Source organism: Phyllobates terribilis, unplaced genomic scaffold (genome assembly GCF_046119375.1).
Source record: "Phyllobates terribilis strain yellow unplaced genomic scaffold, ASM4611937v1 Scaffold_2__4_contigs__length_985480577, whole genome shotgun sequence".
NCBI lineage: Eukaryota > Metazoa > Chordata > Amphibia > Anura > Dendrobatidae > Phyllobates > Phyllobates terribilis.
The window spans coordinates 192,874,120-192,888,355 of record NW_027362762.1 but is presented as its reverse complement, the minus strand read 5'-3'; the positions used below and the strand labels follow the sequence as shown (position 1 = coordinate 192,888,355).

General features: G+C 48.0%; 1 protein-coding gene across 1 annotated transcript in view; it reads right to left on the bottom strand.

Moving 5' to 3' along the window:
• The window catches only part of ESYT1 (extended synaptotagmin 1), a 95,912-nt gene that overhangs the window by 13,211 nt on the left and 68,465 nt on the right, over positions 1–14,236 (bottom strand). The window contains exons 23-27 of the mRNA XM_073663730.1: positions 12,762–12,833; positions 11,720–11,806; positions 11,462–11,608; positions 10,351–10,520; positions 1,507–1,605 (exon numbers count right to left, since the gene is read on the bottom strand). Coding sequence (XP_073519831.1) covers positions 1,507–1,605; positions 10,351–10,520; positions 11,462–11,608; positions 11,720–11,806; positions 12,762–12,833 — 575 coding nt within the window. The remainder of the gene's footprint in view (positions 1–1,506; positions 1,606–10,350; positions 10,521–11,461; positions 11,609–11,719; positions 11,807–12,761; positions 12,834–14,236) is intronic.

The following is a 14,236-nucleotide window of genomic DNA, read 5'->3' as shown; positions in this document are numbered from 1 at the left end:
AATATCCTATTCTGGACTGAAATCCTTTTTCTCTCCCTGAATTAAGTCGCCATCAGAGGAATCTGGCAAGAGAGCATACAACAAAAAAGCGCTCGTGCATGTGAGAAGTTGGTGAGATAGCTTCTGACCGAAACATCAAGCGGCCAACAGCCATCTAAAGTGTATGGTCGAATGAAGAGTGCAAGAATATATTCATGTGTAATTAGTCTAACCACATTCAGCCATGAGAACCCAGAGAAGCTTGCCTGCAGCTGGGCGTTACAGCGAGGCGCTCGCCTGCAGCTGGGCGTTACAGCGAGGCGCTCGCCTGCAGCTGGGCGTTACAGCGAGGCGCTCGCCTGCAGCTGGGCGTTACAGCGAGGCGCTCGCCTGCAGCTGGGCGTTACAGCGAGAAGCTCGCCTGCAGCTGGGCGTTACAGCGAGAAGCTCGCCTGCAGCTGGGCGTTACAGCGAGAAGCTCGCCTGCAGCTGGGCGTTACAGCGAGAAGCTCGCCTGCAGCTGGGCGTTACAGCGAGAAGCTCGCCTGCAGCTGGGCGTTACAGCGAGAAGCTCGCCTGCAGCTGGGCGTTACAGCGAGAAGCTCGCCTGCAGCTGGGCGTTACAGCGAGAAGCTCGCCTGCAGCTGGGCCTTACAGCGAGAAGCTCGCCTGCAGCTGGGCCTTACAGCGAGAAGCTCGCCTGCAGCTGGGCCTTACAGCGAGAAGCTCGTCTGCAGCTGGGCCTTACAGCGAGAAGCTCGCCTGCAGCTGGGCCTTACAGCGAGAAGCTCGCCTGCAGCTGGGCCTTACAGCGAGAAGCTCGCCTGCAGCTGGGCCTTACAGCGAGAAGCTCGCCTGCAGCTGTGCCTTACAGCGAGAAGCTCGCCTGCAGCTGTGCCTTACAGCGAGAAGCTCGCCTGCAGCTGTGCCTTACAGCGAGAAGCTCGCCTGCAGCTGTGCATTACAGCGAGAAGCTCGCCTGCAGCTGTGCATTACAGCGAGAAGCTTGCCTGCAGCTGTGCATTACAGCGAGAAGCTTGCCTGCAGCTGTGCATTACAGCGAGAAGCTTGCCTGCAGCTGTGCATTACAGCGAGACGCTTACCTGCAGCTGTGCATTACAGCGAGACGCTTACCTGCAGCTGTGCATTACAGCGAGAAGCTTACCTGCAGCTGTGCATTACAGCGAGAAGCTTACATGCAGCTGTGCATTACAGCGAGAAGCTTACATGCAGCTGTGCATTACAGCGAGACGCTTACATGCAGCTGTGCATTACAGCGAGACGCTTACATGCAGTTGTGCATTACAGCGAGACTCTTACATGCAGTTGTGCATTACAGCGAGACGCTTACATGCAGCTGTGCATTACAGCGAGAAGCTTCCCTGCAGCTGTGCATTACAGCGAGAAGCTTCCCTGCAGCTGTGCATTACAGCGAGAAGCTTACCTGCAGCTGTGCATTACAGTGAGAAGCTTACCTGCAGCTACAGCGAGCTTACCTGCAGCTGTGCATTACAGCGAGAAGCTTACCTGCAGCTGTGCATTACAGCGAGAAGCTTGCCTTCCTTTGCTGGGTAATACACTGTGACATGCAGCTGACTTGCGTTGGATTCCATGGGATTCAGATCACTGTGAGAAAACATCAGACATTTTTGCTTATTGGATTTCTTGACTTGTCATAAGGTCCTGTCCCTACGTCCTGGTGCTGACAGCGCAAATTGGACAATGTCAGACAGTAGGGATTCGCCCAAGTGAGAAAGAAGCATTAGCTAGAGCAGACGGATCCTCTAAGGCTATTTGCACACTGAGTATTTGCAGCGGATCTTTCTGAACTAAAAAAAAATGTGTTTCGTGGCAGGAAAAATGCAGCGTATAATATATGCATTTTTTATATATTTTCACTTTAATTTTCACTGCAGCATGCACTATTCTTTTCCGTATTTCAGAGAAGACACGCCTGTTCTAGTCTATTGGTCAGCAGAAAAAAAAATGGATCCCATACGGAGCAACTGTATACTACCCGAGTTTTAGGGATACATTGTGATTTTTTAACATAGGGAACTGTATTTGGTCTTCTAAATTTTAATAAATGCTAATGCATAAAAATGGATGCCATATGGAAGACAATACAGATGAAAAATAGTCTTTATTTTCTGGATGAAAATTGGATAACTTTTTAAAAGCTTGTGTAAATCTAGCCCAACAGAAAAAGGTGAACTTTTTTTTCAAAGACATCTGACTATTCTTAACCTCATGCAGCATCCATTTGTGACATGTTGTTATCGCTAAGTGGAGTAAATACACAGCATGTGCAAAAGTAGAAAAACTTACTGAAGACTATATAAAAGACGGATTTTGGTAAGACCTTACCTGTAAAATCCTTTTCAGCGAGGGAAGGAAGGGAGACACAGTCATTACTAGTGGGTAGGCGGAGCCCACATAGGATAGAACACCTCAGATTAAAAAAGAGTGTTGTCCGGCCCCTCCAGCTTGGGCTCCTCCTACTCCAGCTCTCCAGTCCGTACACAAGCTAAGGAAGAGCAAATATCACCAGCGGAGCAACATAACCCCTTCTGAAGAACTTCAGAGAAAAAACAAGAGACAGGTTATGCATATAACAGAAAAAACCACACAGTCCCAGGTACTACTCACTGGACCTGACCACTGCGATGAGCTGGCAATGCTGGAACAGAGCCTTAGCGCGCCGACCTCAGCCCAGATAATCGCTATCAGAGAAGGGTCACGCTGCATCTGAAAACACAACAACACACTTCTGCCATGGGAGGGAGCTGTGTCTCCCTTCCTTCCCTCGCTGAAAAGGATTTTACAGGTAAGGTCTTACCAAAATCCGTCTTTCAGCAGCAGATGGAAGGAAGGGAGACACAGTCATTACTAGTGGGACGTCCCAAAGCAGTCCAAAAATTAAGGGTGGGAAAAAACCAACAAAGGCAGAATCCCAACAACCTAGAAAAAATGCGCAACTAGCGCTAAATACAAGTTAACGATAACTTAAACTACAGCCGCCTGCAGGACCCTACGTCCTAAGGCTGCATCAGCGGAAGCACTGACGTCCACCTTATAAAACTTTGTAAAAGTGTGGACGGAGCGCCAGGTAGCCGCCCGGCAGAGTTGAGCTGCCGAGGCCCCTTGATGAAAAGCCCACGATGAACCCACAGCTCTCGTGGAGTGAGCTCGAATCTTAATTGGACAAGATTCGCCCTTGAGTCGGTAAGCCTCTAAAATGGCCGACCGAATCCATCGAGCTATAGTGTCCTTGGAAGCTCGTTGACCACGCCGACGACCTGCTGGAATCACAAACAGAGAGTCCGATTTCCGAAAACCTTGAGTAATAGACAAATAGAACTTCAAAGCCCGCACTAAATCCAATGCGTGCAAGGCCCGTTCCTTCGCATTCCTCGGTTCCGGACAGAGCGAGGGCAACACAATATCCTGGTTAACATGAAATTGTGACACCACCTTAGGTAGAAAGTCGCCCCGTGTGCGAAGCACCACGCGATCCGGGAGAAACTCCAGAAAAGGAGGCGAGCAAGAAAGAGCCGCCAGTTCAGAAACCCTTCTCAAAGAGGTGACTGCCACTAAAAAGGCAACCTTCCAAGAAAGCAAAGAAAGGCTAACAGAGTGCATAGGCTCAAAAGGCCCATGTTGAAGAGCCTCCAAGACCAGATTGAGCCGCCAAGGGGACACAAGCGCCTTCCGCGGCGGAAACTGACGGGTTACCCCGCGAAAAAAGGAACGAACGTCCCTACGCGAGGCGATAGCCTTCCGAAACAGCAAGGACAAAGCAGAAACCTGACCCCTCAGAGTGCTAACTGCCAAACCCTTGTCCAGGCCATACTGCAAAAAGGCCAACAAATTGGGAATGGAAAAAATCCTCGGGTTCCTTGAAGAACCCGAACACCATGAAAAGAAGGCCTCCCAAGTCTTGTGATAGATCCTAGTAGTGGCAGGACCCCTGGCAGCTCGCAGAGTGGCAATGACTTCGGCTGAAAAACCTTGACGAGTCAAGATTTCGGTCTCAAGAGCCACGCCGTCAAACGCAGAGACTTCAGGTCCGGATGACGAACGGGCCCTTGGGTTAACAGGTCCGGGCGAAGAGGGAGAGGAAGTGGAGGCGCAGCCAGAAGCGACACCAGCGTCGAGAACCACGTCCTCCTTGGCCAGTCTGGGGCTACTAACATAGCCGAGACTCTTTCCAGTCTGATCCGACGCAACACCAGAGGAAGTAAGGATATCGGCGGGAACACATAGATTAGCTCGAATTGGTCCCACGGAGCCACCAGAGCATCCACCGCCACAGCCTTCGGGTCCTTGTACCTGGACATGAACGTCGGTAACTTGGTGTTGAACCTTGATGCCATCAAATCCACTTGAGGAGTTCCCCAACGGGAGCACAGCTGTGCAAAAATTTCTGGGTGAAGACTCCATTCTCCGGGATCCACCTTCTCGCGACTGAGGAAGTCCGCCGTGATATTCTGAACTCCCGGAATGTGAATCGCAGAGATGGCTGGCACCTTGGCCTCGGCCCATACCAGGATCCGAGACACTTCCATCATGAGCCTGGAGCTCTTCGTTCCACCTTGATGATTGATATACGCGACCGCCGTCGCGTTGTCTGTCTGCACTCGGACTGGCAGACCGTTTAAAGGGACCGTCCAGTGTTGAAGGCAAAGGAAAATCGCCCTCAATTCCAGGATGTTGATCGGCAGGACAGACTCTTCCGACGACCATACTCCCTGAATCCAGAGATCGTTCCAGACACCCCCCCAGCCTGACAGGCTGGCATCGGTGGTTATAACCGACCACCTCGGAAGGAGGAAGGACTTCCCCAGGGATAACGCTTCCGGACGTAACCACCATTCTAGAGACTCTCGCACCCTGTGGGAGATGATGACACTGCGATCCAGCGAAGCCTGTGATCGATCCCAACGGTTCAGAATGAGCATTTGGAGAGTCCTGGAATGAAATTGGGCAAACGGAAGTGCCTCCATTGACGCCACCATCAAACCCAAAAGGCGCATACACCTTCGAAGGGACATTGCTGTCGAAGACTTCATAACCTGTACATGTCGAAGAAGACTTGCTTGCTTGTCTGGAGGCAGGGACACCACTGCTCGTACCGTGTCGAAATGCATCCCCAAAAACAGGATTGACTGCGACGGTTCCAGAGACGACTTCTTCCAATTGACTAGCCACCCGAAGTCCTCCAGGAGCTGAAGGGATAGATTGCGAGCCGTCACCGCCTCCTCCTTTGAGGACGCCACAATCAAAAGGTCGTCCAGGTAGGGAAGAACCGTAACCCCCTGTCTTCGAAGGATCGCCATGAGAGGTGCCAGAATTTTTGTAAAAACTCTGGGCGCCGAGGCCAACCCGAATGGTAGGGCCACAAACTGGAAATGGTCCTGACCTATGGCAAAACGAAGGAAGCGTTGGTGGGCCCTTCCGACAGGAACATGCAAATAAGCGTCGCGAATGTCGATTGACACCAAAAAGTCGTTCTGCGACAGGGCCGCCACAACAGAGCGAAGCGACTCCATGCGGAATTTCCGGGTGCGGACATGCCGATTCAATCTTTTGAGATCCAGAATGGGGCGAAATTTGTCCTCCTTTTTGGGGACCACAAAGAGGTTTGAATAAAACCCTCTTCCCCGGTCCTCCGGCGGAACCGGTACCACCACACCCTTCTGCAGAAGGGAATCGACCTCCTGCCGTAGAGTGGCAACTAGCTCGGTCTCTTTCGGAATGCGAGATCGACAAAACCTGTCCGGGGGTCGAGAAAGAAACTCTATGAAGTAGCCTGCTGACACAACCCGCGTCACCCAGGCGTCCGAAACGCGGGACGCCCAAGTCGATTCGAATTGGAGCAGGCGACCCCCCACTCGAGAGCCCTCGAGAGAAAACCTGGCGTCAGTCCGCCTTAGCGGGCTTTTTGTCAGCTTCCCGCTTGTCTTGACGGAAGCTCTGTTTCCAGGGAGTGCGGGATTTCTGAGAAGCCTTTTTTCCTGAAAAAGAGGGACGACCCGATCCCCAAGAGGGCTGACCGGACCGTCCCCTGGACCGAAAGGGCCGCCGACTACTACCGGCACTAGGCCTGCCCGACGCAGAAGCCACAGTTCTTCGCTGTGGTAAGGCCGCTTCTTTTGCCTTTGCCTTGACAATCAGCTCCGTGAGGTCAGATCCAAATAACTGACCACCCTTGTAAGCTAAAGATAGCAAACCTTGCTTGGAAACCGCGTCCCCGGTCCACTGTCTGAGCCACAGTGCTCTTCTGACTGTGACCGCCGAGGATTGCGCCCTGGACAGCAGTGACGCGGTATCCAAACCTGCATCACTGCCATATCGGGCCGCATCCTCCAACAACTTGAAAAGCCCATCTACCTCGGATAGCGGGGATCCATCCTGCCACGCCGTCCGTAGACGGTCCAACCAGCTTAGGGAAGCTTTACAAGCACACATGGATCCTAGCACCGCTCTGAATCCATGACCCGCGGCCTCGTAGATGGATTTCGCCGCCATCTCCGTTTTTCTGTCCAGCGGATCCTGCAGACTCGCCTTCCCTTTAACAGGCAGTAATGAGGATTTGCTAAGTTGGGATAAAGGGACATCCACTTCAGGAGAAGGAATCCAATTATCAATCAACTCCGTGGAACACGGATACAGTGCCTCAAAAAACCGTGTCCCCTGAAAACGTTTATCTGGACACAGGCGTTCCTTCTCCACTGCCCCATTAAGCTCATCCAGAGATGGTAATGCCAAGCGCGACCTATGCGACTCCTGAAACATCCGGGCCGACTTACCAGGACGTCTAGTTACCTCCTCCGGAAACTGTAACGCCTCCCTCATGGCTCCAATAAAAGCCTCTGCACGGCCTAAAAAAGAGGCAGAGTGCCCCTGCCGATCCTCCTTATCCGAATCGGACATCTCCCCATCTGAGCTTGAAGGGGAACCCTCCATAACAGAGATCTCCGAGTCGCTGCGCGGGGAGGGCAGTACCGGCCTGTGGCGCTTCCTGCCATGAGAGGATCTAGCTGACACCCAATAACCTAGAAGGTCAGACAGGCCATCAATAGAACGAGTGAGGGCCTCCATTTTGACCACTGCCCCATCACCGAAACCCCCGACCGCTGCGCTTGACGCCGTCGAGGACTCCTGCGTGTCAGACACGCGAGACTGATCCTGTAGCGGACCTGGGAGACGGTCCACACCTCCTGGACCCTGATCTGACATGCCCTCACACAGTGTATGGCAGGATAAACCTGTCAGTAAGTAGGACAGTGTGGTTTCTTAAAAGAAAGCTGAAGGGTTAAAGCTCTTAAAAAGAGAGCTACCCCAGCTGACCCCCAATTAAGGGATAACCGCCTAATAAGGGGTTAATGTCGCAGACTCCCCACAACCTCTGTGAAATGAAAAGGATGTGCGAGCCCCAGACAAAAAAAGAGACCTCTATATGAGGTAATAGCTGCAGGACAGCACAGTCTGTCACCTTATTGTGCCTCAGAAAGGTGCCCTGCGCTGAGGGGGTGAGGGGTTAAGCTTCTGCCCTGACAGGCAGAAGCGACTCACCCAGCTGGCCGCGGTGCAGTGTTCCTTCGGTCTATCGGGAGGAGAGGAGAGTGAGGAGCCCGATGGAGGCCTCAGTAATGGCCGCCGCGCTGTGAGGAGAGAGAAACCGGAAGAGGAGGGGCAGGAGAAAGCGCGCGCTCAGAGAGCTTCCTGCCCGCGAAAGACCGGGAAGGCGCGAAGCCACGCCCCCCGCCGGCTTCAAAAAAAGCGCGCGCGACTCCTCCGCTCTCCGCTCCTGCCCCGCTTCCATGTCCTGCAGGCCTCCACCTGCGGACAAAAAAACACAAGTCACCACCTGAAAACATGTAGCAGCGGCTGCCGCAGCAGCCGCTGAAGCACTCAAAACACATTAACATGCTGAGTACTCACCCAGCTGAGCGCCACAGGGACCCCCAGGGATTTGTGGCGCTGTGCCCAAGCTTCCCCCCAGGGCGGAGAACGCAGTGACCCCAGATGCGCGGTTTGCGTCCCCGCCAGGGAAGCATCCCTCATCCCCCGGGGCCGGCAGGGTTCTGCAGGGACCTCTCTCAAAGGGTAATGCAGATCCGCCAAGGGAGGGGTGGGGGTCCAGCAGCGCTGAGACCCCTGAGACCTCAAGACCACAGGGGTCCAAGTCTCTGTCCGATAAAAAAAAAAAAAATTTTCTGAGGAGCTGCTTCCAGCAGCGACCATCCTCTGTGACCTCAAATTTTAGACTGGAGAGCTGGAGTAGGAGGAGCCCAAGCTGGAGGGGCCGGACAACACTCTTTTTTAATCTGAGGTGTTCTATCCTATGTGGGCTCCGCCTACCCACTAGTAATGACTGTGTCTCCCTTCCTTCCATCTGCTGCTGAAATCTAGGATGACTGTACACCATAATGGTGCCACTAAAAAACTACTAATCTCACATACACAAATTATCATATGGATGCTCAACAGAGAAAAGGTTCCCATATACATTGATGCAAAGGTAGCAAAACCTGACAGCCGGATGAAATGAATATTCAAATAAGTGACTGCCAACGGCTGCTTAAGTACCACAGATCCAGAGTGGATCAAAAGCTTAAAAACTGTATGGTCACCTGCATATAATACAGTCTGGGCAATGGCTCTGTTAACAAAAAATCTTGGACTTAAGACCGATATATTGTAGCAAACATTTACAAAGTATATTCTAACTTTTAATATGCATAATGGTTAAACTAACTACATAGGACCAATAAACCACTTCAACTCGACAACATGTGTTCTGTATGTGCTCATTCATGCTGCAAGAACAGAGAAGTGCAGCTGAACGGTGGATTCACCATCTGAAATGTAAGACACTGGTACAATTCTCTCCATGCCCCACTATCTACCCTGCGCAAATAATCACAGTAGACTGTATGCATCTTTTTAGGAAAAACAAGGCACCTCACTTTACATACAGTGGCTTGCGAAAGTATTCACCCCCTTGGCTTTTAAGCCATTCTGTTATATTACAACCTGTGTAAATATTTTTGTAATCTGATTTGTGTGTGACGCATCAGCACTAAATAGTCTAAGTTAGTGAAGTGAAGTGAAAAAAATATAGGCATAAATTAAATTTATGGGATCAAATAACTAAAAATTGGCATGTGCATATGTATTCACCCCTTTTACTATGAAGCCCCTAAAAATTTCTGGTGCAAGCAATTACCTTTATAAGTCACATGCTTAGTGAAAGGAAGTCCACCTGTGTGCAATCCAAGTGTCACATGGTCTGTCAGTATATACACTTTACCTTTTCTGAAAGACCACAGAGGCCACAACACCATTAAGCAAGAGGCTCCACTAACCAAACAACACCATGAAGACCCAGGAGATCTCCAAACAAGTCAGGGACAAAGTTGTTGAGAAGTACAAGTTAGGGTTGGGTTCTAAAAAAAATATTTCAATCTCTGATGATCTCCCGGGGCACCATCAAATCCATTATCAAATGGAAAGAACATGGCACCACAACAAACCTGCCAACAGAGGGACGCCCACCAAAACTCTCACCCCGGCAAGGAGGGAAGCACAGAGACCATGATGGTGGCAGCATCATGCTGTGGGTATGTTTTTCGGCAGCAGGGACAGGTAATATGGTCTGAGTTGAGGGGAAGATGGATAGTGCGAAATACGAGGATATTCTTGAGCAAAACCTGTTTCAGTCTGTCAGTGATTTGAGACTGGGACGGCGATTGAGCAGCCAACAAGACAATGACCCAAAGCGTACTGCTAAAGCAACACGAGAGTGGTTTAAGGAGAAATGTATGAATGTTTTGGAGTGGCCTAGTCAAAGCCCAGACCTTAATCCAATAGAGAATCTGTGGTCAGACTTGAAGATTGCAGTTCACCAGAGGAAATCATTTAACTTGAAGGATCTGGAGCAGTTTTGCCTTGAGGAATGGGCAAAAATCCCAGTGCCAAGATGTGTAAAGCTCATAGAGACTTATTCAAAGCATCTTGCAGCTGTAATTGCCGGAAAAGGAGGCTCTACAAAGTACTGACTTTAGGGGGTGAATAGTTATGCACACTGAAGTTTTCAGTTATTTTGTCCTATTTGTTGTTTACTCCACAATAAAAAGAAAACCAAATGTTCACAGCTGTAGGCAAGTTCTTTACATGATGTTCTTTGATGCAAACCCTCAAAAAAAAAAAAAAAAAAAACAGTGAAATTCCAAGTTATGAGGTAGAAAAACGTGAAAAATGGCAAGAGGGATGAATACTTTTGCATGCCACTATATATACATATTTCACCCAGGGAAATGATGAGGCTACCTCTATCCAATGGGTGTAAATGGTGGTTCTCACCTGTTTGTATTGGGCAGCCTGTGTCTCAGCTCCCCCGTAGAGATCTCATCATTATCCACAGCAGATTCTAAGGAAAATGAAGGATCCTGAGGGCTAGGGGGTCTTGGAGTTACAGAAGATTTAAGACTCAGTGCTTGGAGCTCAGGACTGACATTAGGAGAAGAGAGAATCTTAAAAAAAACAAAAACCAGTTTCAGTACAAAATAGCACATTACCTTTTTGTAAGGAAGATACGAAATGCATTTGTTCAGTTGCAGAGGCTGAAAGTACTTGCAAGTTTCTGCAACTTCAATTAATTAAATGGTGACTGCGCATTGGCCTCCACCTCTCAACTAGAACTTTTGGGCACGTTTAGGACTATGCTCATTTTTAAAGTTAGTTGGGTCTCCAACTTGGATCTATTAATTTAAAAGGGGTTTATTCAAGTGTGAAAGTGATGACCCAGCAGATCGCTGGGGTGCAGACTGCTGGGATTCCCCACTGAGCCAGAGAACCAGTGCTCTGAAGAGCCCCATGTGAATGGAGCAGAGATTGATTATGTGCACTTCAGCTCCATTCATCCTTAAGGGAGAGCAGAGAACAGCTGAACACAGCACCTTGCTATCTCCGGTGGTCCCATGGGTAAGGGATAATTTTCCAACATGAGAAATACTCCTATAAGCGATATGTAATTTAAGCAACTACTTGAGCAATATCTAAATCATAATGATGGTGTGTAGTTGATACAATGAACAGGTTCTCCACAATTGCCTTTAATTTTTTTTTTGGCTTATGATGCATTAATTTTCAATTATTATTGTTGTCACATGACAGAACTGGGCAGAGTTGACATCACTCAGATACATTACTTTAGGCATATATGCCAGTAAGGTTCAGGGCATGGGAAGACATACCATTAGTGCATCCGCACAGGTACCCCTGTGGCAAGGGGGCCACCTCTACCCTCAAAGCAGGGGAAATTGTGCATTATGATGAGCTATTGGACTGCAAATGCTCCATATACATGTCTGTCACCCGGGCCCTCTTTTGTCTATGTCAGGGTGCACACGAGCTAGAAAGCTTTGACTATTAATGCCTGGACTGCAATGTGGAGAGAACATTATCGACTCACCCTCAATTTAAGTCTCATGAGAACCTCACTGTTTGCTCCTGGTGAAGCCAGAGGGAACCAGCCATCACGTGTCATGGACTCCGCGGTTAAGAGATCAGAGAGTGGCATGGTGAGAGACCCCAGAGACTTATTAGACTCATCTTGAACCTTAGAAAAAATAAAGACTGACATCACCATCCGACAAGGTAAAATAGATAATCCATATTCAAAAACTGCTTATGTAAAACATTCTCTCGAGAATATATTCTTCTCACTAACTTGCAGCTGCAGAGTCTCATTTTTCAGGTTCTTGACCAGGAACACACAGCTTTCATCCCACACTGGATCACTGTTCTTTGAGGTGACCTGAGGTAAATGATTAAAAAAAAAAAAAGAAAACCTAGGTCACTGTACTTCACAAGTTAATATGATAATATACGTAGGAGTGAAAAGTCAAGAGTAACATGAAGGGATGGGTGCGTTCCACACAACTTGTGTCACGTGTAAGGCACTGTCACAGTGAGGTCCTGCATGAGGCAGAACAGTGCATTGCTTTTATCTGGAGTGCTCTCTTAATTTCCTACTGAGGAGGTTCAATGTTATATTAAAGAAGCACTCCCATCAAAGTTTTTATCCACTTAATATATTGCAATAATCATATATAGCACTGTGTAATTCCATTTGCTCATTTTGCCCTTCTACCCAGCTAATTCTTCTCTTTTCTTTTCTCAGGAGTTGAAAAGTGGTATGAAAAATTCAGAACAAAGAGACGTCCTGTTTCTACATGGAGCAAAGAAAAGTAAGAATTATCTGGGTAGAAAGGCAAAATGAGTAATTGTAAGTACACAGTGCTATATAATATGATTGCAATACATTAAGAGGATAAAACCTTAATGGGAGTGGACCTGTCACCACTTGTGGGACATGTCTCTTAGTAAATACTGTGTTATACTGTTCCTCGGTTATTCTTCATAAACATTTCTCAATAAACTAGCAGTTTCCTTTCTCACTTTCAAATAAGAGTGTGCCTCCACAGTGAGAGTCAGCAATGGTTGGATAATGTCTGGTTGGACGGTGAAAGGACAACACCTTTCTCCAAACTGGCCACAAACACAGTTCAAGTTATTTCTAGACTTCTAAATGAATGGCACGATACACAGGTCTAAGAAAAGATGCTCCAGAATCATGTGAAGAATGCACATATTTAATATAATAAGACTTACAATGAAGAAGACAGGTCCAATTAAAAGTAAGCTGCAAATAATCAAGTGGAAAAGTTGGCTGAATAGAAAAGTGTCTACACACTGGTAGTAAGAAGTACCTTAGTCTTGTAGGAAGCTTTCCTCACACTTATCTGGGCACTTGCACTAGGTAGTTTGGCTCCTTTCTTCACCTATATAAACAATAAGATGGACAGTAAGAATAGTGAAGAAAAGCAAGAGCAGATAAATATATAAACTGGGCAGGGTAAGCGGGAAGAGAAACAAAAGAAAGTGATTAACACTATGGGGCAGATTTACTAATCTTGTCTAATGTTAGACAATGTAAACTTACACTAGGCAGACTAATGCATCAAGTGTATCACACGGTCATGCTGCTTGGTAAGATCGGTGTGCCTTCAGACTACATAACATTACACTACATACTGGTAGACTTACTTTGCTCCAACATTTTGGCACAATTTTACTGCATGGTATAATATCTCAAACCAGGCTGTCTTTTGTATGAAGCCACATCAGTCCAACTACGTCATAGCGATTTGCCAAGCAAGGCAGAAGAAAGGGTCTGACCAGAGAGGTTTGGCACTTGTAGCTTAGCAAATCTTCACCACTGTTACTATAATTTTTACTTATTTTTTTTTACAAAGGGGAGGGTGGTATTTTCCAATCAGAAAGTGGTGCACATAGGTGCTCTATAACAGAGCAATAATGGGCTCTAGTATGGTGCCTTGCCATCCAAGGGCCTGGATTCCTTTCCCTCTTCATTTCTTACCCTTGCACTTTGGCCTACACCTCCCCCCTTTGTTTGCCAATAAAACACTTCTAACACAGATGAGTGTCCTGACAAGTATTTTGCTATTCAGCAGCAAAAGTGATGGAATTAACCCATCAGCTGCACCAGCTTGCTTCTGGCATGGTGGCATGTTCAGCAAGTGCTTGCACTTAGATCCTTTTAGCAAAATATATGGGGGTTTGACCACCTCCAATGTCAAGCTTCCTATTGTCCACCCATCGTTCCCATACTGTCTAAAATTAGAGCAAATTATAGCAGGATTCCGCAGAGGCGACTGAAGAATTTAGGGTCCCAGCCAAATAAAGTCAGATGGTTGCTGGTGGGTGGGTGCACTTTTACAATTTTGATAAAAACTGTAAACAAATTATCTGATGCTTTTTAAATGTCTAGCTATAGTGGAATTTAAGTACTCATTAATTCTGGTGCATAGTGTTTGTAAATATATCTTTGTACATCAGCCACAGCGTACGTACACCCATGTATTAAGTGAATGCTATATGTGTGTGCTGCTCCTATCCTACATTTTTTTTGCATTTGCAAGATATAGCAGTCCAAGTTTATTCCTCCTAAAGGGGTTATCCACGACATTGATTATTTTTGCTTATGGGGCTAAGAACGAACAGGCAGGTAATTGGTAACTACCTGCCTGTTCTGCCCAGCATTGGTCTCTGCTGGCTCGTAGCTGTCACGGTCCGCTCCTGCCAGCTATTCACCTACTGCCGCCAAGTTGACAGAGCAGCGTCTTTTGTTCTGCTCTGCTGACAGGGTGCCTCTGCCGATGTC